Consider the following 6,896-nt stretch of genomic DNA (forward strand, 5'->3'; position numbering starts at 1 on the left):
AGCTGACTGCCTAGTTTATCTCACATAGCATTTAAGACTAATCATTACTCTTTCAGCTTCAAAATTTCCATTAAAGTAGTTCAAACTGAATCTTTTACTTATTATACTTAGTAGTTCTGTTTTCTTTTTGATCCTTCTCCAATGGTTCAAGGAAAATCTACAAACACTTGGAACAGAAATAGAACGTCTTATTAAACACCAGCATGAACTAGAACAGAGGATGAAGAAAACCTAGCACGAAACTGTTGATCAGCAGAGAGACAAAAACCACACAAGGAGCAGGTGCCACTGCCCAGTATTTTTGGAAGTGTTTCTTTGCTTTGTGTGTCAGCCAGTAAAAAATTTGTTTTGTTTCATCTGTATAAAAAATATCCTTTTACAATAGGAGTGCATTGCTATGTATACTTTGAGTGTAAACTTAATGAAATTTGTTTTTGTATAGTGACAGCCTGTCATTGAACCAAAACAACCTAATTTAATTCGCTGATAGTCAAATGAAGTGCTTAACATTACAAGGGCTTTTGAACACTCCTTCTCCGTATTTCTTCCCTTTAAATTACATGTCAAAATTGATTCTGTCTTTTAAAAATTATGTGTGAAAGGACCAGGTATTCATTCAGTAATATGCTGTTTTTCCAACTTAAAACTAAAGACGTAATAAAAGTTTTTGTTTTGACACTCCAGTAAAACATTTGGTTGTGTTTTAAGGGGATGACAATGATTCTTAAATCTTTTAATTTTAATGCAGACTGATAGGAAAGATAGCTTGTGGTAACTAGCATTGATCAGGCATTGTATGCTCCTATCGGGTTTTCTTAAGTGTGTTAGGTACATTTTGTTCAGATTCAAAGTATTTGAGTTTATAGTTGAGTTTTTAAATCCTCAGTTGCATAAAATACGACTTTAAATAACATGCTTATTTAGAAATTTTCTGTGGACTTCAGTTATATTTTAAAATGTGAAATAGATTAGTTATTAAAACAGATGAATAATGAATTCTTTGAAACTGAAACACTTAAGTTTTATTAACATCAAATGTGAAGATAAATGTTTAAGATATTTATGAAGAACCAGTTCCCAAGAGAATGTGATATATGGCACTGTTAACCATTTCATTTGAGCTCCCATTTGTTACTGTTGATACATGTTATAGTGGAGTGAACTTAGAGTCCCCAAATATGATGTTTCAGTATATTTATTTAAAACACAAAATTTTAATCTGTAACCAAAGGAATTTTAGAGCCAAATTTATGTATCCTATTGGTTTTTTCCAATATTTAAGATGTATACTTAAATGTTGCTATAATGTCAATATTTCTTTGTCATTGAATTTTTTCTCACTTATAATTTCCCACCTGTTAAAATTTCTGTGTGTGGTTTTCAAATTTCATTTTTTTTTTAGGTCATATCTAGGATTGGATACCTTGGCTCATACGCAGATAGATATTGCAGCAAGTCTCATTTTCATTTTGGATTTTTGAATCCTTTTTTCTTCCCTTAAGTAAGCTTTGGGATAATGAGTTAAAAGCCTTTAAAGAATTGTGTAGCTCTCAAAGTTGGGCTCATGGTGGCAATACCCCTTTAATGTGTCTTAACATTTTTTTTTATCATCGTTTCGAAAGATCATTTACTAAGGATTAGATGATTCAGTGTAGTATCTTATTTTTTCTGTATATTGAGTTATATATTGTCATCCTAAACCAAAATTTTTTTACTTCAAAATGGAAACAAATATGTTTAAAAACATTTTATTTTTAAAATAGCTGTAAAAAGTACTAGTCTTACCATAAGGTGTCTTGTCCTTTTTACCAATAGTGATTTATCAAAATAAAGGAAAAAAGGGTAAGTGCAATCAATCTGAATTATTTTCCCATTTGTTTTTAGTCATACTCTTGATACTGCTAAAGACTAGAGTAGCCAAGATACCTAAATTTTTATGGCTTCTTTTGTGATACAGATTCATACACTACAATATTTGTTGTTTTTTTCTTTTAGAACACAAACGTGTTAGTGGAGACAAATAGTGATCAGTTCCATAGTGTCCAATGTCTATACACTTTTAAAAAATATATACGTTTATTATATACAAAATTGAAACATTCCAATATTGACATTTGTGCCACCATTCATTTGGAGAAACTTAATTGTGAAACAATTTTCAGAAGAAAGCTATTATAAATCATATTTCAACTTATTACTCCCTCCCAAATGTAAGAAACTATGGAAAACTTTTGAAGAAAATGCTTTATTTTCATTTTGTTCTTTAGTTTCTACTACATCCTTTCTTATATGGATCAAGTCTGAGCAAAATACTGTACAAAAAATGTACATATATCAGATCTCTTATCCCTATACTGATTCACAAACAGCTCCTGATGGAAGGATTTAGAGGGTCTTAAGAGAAGAATGGGGTGTCAGGAAAAGGAAAATGGTCTGGATAAACCCAAAATCCGGGGGAAATTTATTATGAATTATACAAATCAAAGGTTGTTTTGGTTAGTTAGCACTATTTTGGTTTCTTTGAGCAGGAAATTATTTTGTGTGTGTGTATATATGTTATACACTTCACAGGATTTCAATTTTAAGTGAATACCTACTGTGACTCCCTTTTTTCCCATACCACTTTAACCTGTTACGTTTTAACTGAAAATAGTGGGTTTGGGCAGAATAATGAATTTGAACTTTGGTATTTTCTTTTTAACTTTCTATCTTCATAATCGTTTAAAGCAATTTATCTTTAAATTAAATTTTATCAGGCTACCAGTATGTTATTTATTCTTTTAATAAACACATTTGTTGAAAACCAACCATTGCCAGGCACCTTTCTGGGTATTGTGATTATATTGGTGAGCAGGCCAGACAGCAGTTTCTGTTCCCATAGAGCCTATGGTCTAGTGAAAACATATGGGAGGAAGCAGGGGGATCTCGTTGAGCCTGTGTAGCTCCCAGCCAGCCCCTTGTGGGAAGAGGGTTAATCTACTGGTAAAAGTAGGTAACCTAGAGGTCTCACTCTGGTATGAAGTTTTGGGAAGTGAATCCTTACCAAGGTATGCTGAGAGCAGATTGCTGTTTTCTTGATACTTATGCACATTTCCATCTTTGTGTTACAGTTTGGTGATTAAATATTCCTTGAGAAAAAAAACCCAAAGACCGTAAAATGGCATTCGATTTTTGCCATTTTAGTAAATTATTAATGCCTACTTGATGTTCATAAAGATGAATCTAATCATGTATATTTCTGAACTTTGGTTTGCAGTCTATTATTTTCTAAAGATTTTTACATATTAATTTAGACCAAAATTTACCAGTAGAAGAAAAAAAAGCATTAGAAACCATTAATATTGTCAACGTTATGTGTGCTACCCTTGTAAAAATATTTTTATCAATCATGTTGTTATTCAATATGGTTAATTTGCCTTATGAATGTTGACTCCAGTAGCCTATTTTTCAATAATCTTTTTATTTTAAAACAGAACAGTTATTTTTTGACAGTAAGATTGTTAATTTTTAACACCAGTTGGTGGCACCAGAAACCTGAAAATTTTTCAAAGCTGAACAAGAGAAAATAATTGAAAAAGTATTTATACATCAAGAATTTTCGGGAAAATAAATGAAAAATATAATTGTATATTAAAGATGTATTTTTCCTCTGGAATGGAATTCTTTTTTAAAATGCAATACGGCTGTCCATTTTGACTACAATGATGACACTCGTTTCTCTTCCAAAGTTCATATATGTAGACAGATATATATATATATGTATGTGTGTGTGCATTGTACATATAATCTTTAATTTGATTACACTGTTCATTTTGTAAATATGTTTCTGTATAAAATGAAGCTTTTCAAGAGAATCCTATGTATATATTGTACTTATTAAATAGGTAATGCCTGTTTACCAAGTCGTATTTTAATGTCATCTTTGATTATTTATTTACATACACCGCTTACTAAACAAACTGATTCTCCAGACTGTTTGAATTTCTTTTTTAAACCAGACTAGAAATTTTTGCTTTCCATGTTTATCTTTATCTTATCCTTAATTAGAAGTCAATGAACAATAGTAAGCAGGTTAAATTGAATGCTGGGCTGTATTTTAAATTTTCGTTTAAATTATTGATGACAAAATTTGGCCTTTTACAAAAGACAAATTTTCACATATTTATGTGAAAATTTCTCATTGAACTTGATGATCCAGTGGTATTCAGATTTCCCACAAAACAATGGAATTTACTTGGCCAAATTATCTGGCTTTAATAAAGATCTGTGTTCAATAAATATTGAAATAGCATTAATTTAATGAAGTGAATGTGTGTGCTGGATATTTCAAATTACATTGTGTTGTTTTCCTTTTCTGTAACAGTTCTGGTACTTAAGTTATGCCACATATTTTAACCAGTTCACTATTGGAAGGGTTCCCCTGAAATCAGGACCTTGGACTAAAGGTAAAATTAATAGACTAGAGGAAGCTTTCCCAACATCCTTAACAGTCTGCCTTTGGTAACCTGTGGATTTGTTTGCAAGAGAAAAGAATAAATATATTCAGGAAGAGGGTGAGTTTGGGAAAGGGATGTTGGCTTGTGGTTCTTAACTAGTTGGTATGACCCACAGTCTTAAGATTGGAAAGACGGTTATATCCAACGAACTTATATCCCAGTTTGTTCTTTTTCTTAAAGTCCGCTTCAGTCAGTGAGCGTAGAGAGCACACACTTCTCAGGACCAGCAACTTGGAAAAGCTGCCTCCATTTAACCAAATACTGATGCTGTTTTGCTGATTTTCCAAGAACAGTGTGACAAACTAAAAGTTTCTGTCCTTGTTGTGATGTACTGCTGATCCCTGAGTTAAGAGACTCGATTCTTATATTTTAAAAGACAAATACATTTAAGAAGTATTCTGAGGAATTTTCAGCTTTTTTTTTTTTTTTTGATTGCGTAAAGATCTTGCTTTTTTGCCAGGCAGACTGACTGCCCTAACTGTACTCTAAAATAGGCATGAGATGTATTAAAGAGAGGAATCCCTACCATTTAACCCAATGCAAAAATAGATTTGTTGAAAGTTTAGAAGCCACTGAAATTAACTTGTTGATAGTCAACTTGTAGTAACATTAACTTAGGAAATATATTAAATACTAAAATGGCTTTCCACATCATCCATTTCACTATGTGGTTTTTGTTTTTAATAACCAGTTAAAGGCCCAAGGGCAGGAAGTGGTATGTATGCATGTGATTTCAGCACCCTCCCACTTTGCTTGTTCCAAGAAATGTCAATTAAACCTGCCCTCCTCTCTACTGTTTCTTAGGCAGGTACTTCTCGGCTAGAGAAGTTATCACAGATGCCCACCCACCCTGCTTCCCTTGCTGTAGGTCTGGAGCTGTGTTTCTGCTACTGCATAGGAGAAACACTTTTCAACGTCTGTTCTCACACACCATAGATCCTATTTCTCCAAAAAACCAGGTCCCCAGGAGTCTATGTTAAAGGAGAGTGCTGCTTTGGGCTCTGAAGTACGCTTCCTGGATTTCATGTTTTGTTTCTGTGTTAATTTGGGGTGAGGGTGGAGGAATTGGAGGGAGACCCTGCTGGACTAGCAGGCCAAGAAGTCTGTTCCTGGTATCCTATTTAGAATTCAGAGCTCACTTCTTCACAGACTTAAGTGGGTACTTAAGTCTCTAATCAAAATTTATAGCGGGAAAAAAAAAAAAGGCTTCGTGTGCTTTCCTGAAACAATTACCACCTTTTTTCTTTACTTTTATGTGGTTAAATGCCTTCTAAGCTCCAAGGCACCAACTTTCAAAAAAAGTTGAAGCAGAGGCTGGGAGGCCCAGCCTCATGGTGTGGAGTGTGCGCCACACGCTCCAGTCCCAGGTCCCTTATGAGAAATTAGATGATCCCATCTCGTGATCTCACAATGGTGTTCTGCACTTGAAGGAGTCAGTGTGAGTAGCTTGAATGTCAAAGCCCAAGCTGTAGAGCACAGAGATCACTGATGGTTTCAAAGATGACCTTCTACCTGCCTGTCTGATGCCATACCCATTTCAGCAGCAACTTGGTATAGAGCAGAAGACAATCCTTCCTTTTGTCTCTGGCCACCCCTCCATGCCCCTACCCCGAAACACACAACAGACCTACGCCCAAAACAACAATCAGGACATTTAACTTGCTCAGAGGTGGTCTGGCTACCTCTGGGTTACCAACCTTCAATTCATCATCCTGCTTAGATGAGCTTTTATTACCGGGTCAGTCAAGTGAAGAAGAGACAAAAGGGAAAAGAGATTAAGTTCAGCAAGATTCCTTGTCAACATTTGTCAAATTCTAATTTTGATGGCGGGAGTGCTGCATCTCAGGTGGGCTCACCTGTGCTGTGGGCTGTATGCCAGGGGAAGCAGGACTGGGATAACAAGGCTGTTAAAGAGGTAACCACTAATGTCACTTTGTATCTTTTTGGAATTTTAAGTCAAACTAGAGGTGTACTAGCTTAACGTATATGTGTGTATATATGTTTTTTTAAAGACTGGGGTTTTGGAGAGTTAAACACTCAATTCCTGGTGAAGTTGCCTCAGGTAAATGTGTGTTGTCGGGGACGGGGTGAGGGGGTGCAGGGAGTTTTGTGAGGTGGTTAAAGGGCTGTTTCAGTTTCTAAGAGTATATTCATGTATTTGTAATTTAAAGTTTGATTTCCAGAAAAGATTTTTTAAAAATCCAATTTGTCATAGGAAATATTTACTTACTATACCGAACTGTTTTTAGATTGACCTTTGTTTTAAATGCTCATTAACAGATAAAATTTGTAGCTTAGAGAATTATAGGCTGTGGAACTGAGAAGCAGATACTTGATCAGTTTTGTCGAGGGGGAGCGGGGGTAAGGACCAAGTTCAAGTAAAGGTGAAGTCTGCGGTAA

General features: G+C 34.5%; 1 protein-coding gene across 1 annotated transcript in view; it reads left to right on the plus strand.

The window, feature by feature from the left end:
• The window catches only part of CCDC186 (coiled-coil domain containing 186), a 43,135-nt gene extending 39,227 nt beyond the window's left edge, over positions 1 to 3,908 (plus strand). Inside the window, exon 16 of the mRNA XM_006920845.3 lies at positions 152 to 3,908. Within this exon, the coding sequence (XP_006920907.1) occupies positions 152 to 235 (84 nt within the window). The 3' untranslated portion in view covers positions 236 to 3,908. The remainder of the gene's footprint in view (positions 1 to 151) is intronic.
• Positions 3,909 to 6,896: the final 2,988 nt, after the last annotated feature.

The sequence above is a fragment of the Pteropus alecto genome, unplaced genomic scaffold (genome assembly GCF_000325575.1).
Source record: "Pteropus alecto unplaced genomic scaffold, ASM32557v1 scaffold177, whole genome shotgun sequence".
NCBI lineage: Eukaryota > Metazoa > Chordata > Mammalia > Chiroptera > Pteropodidae > Pteropus > Pteropus alecto.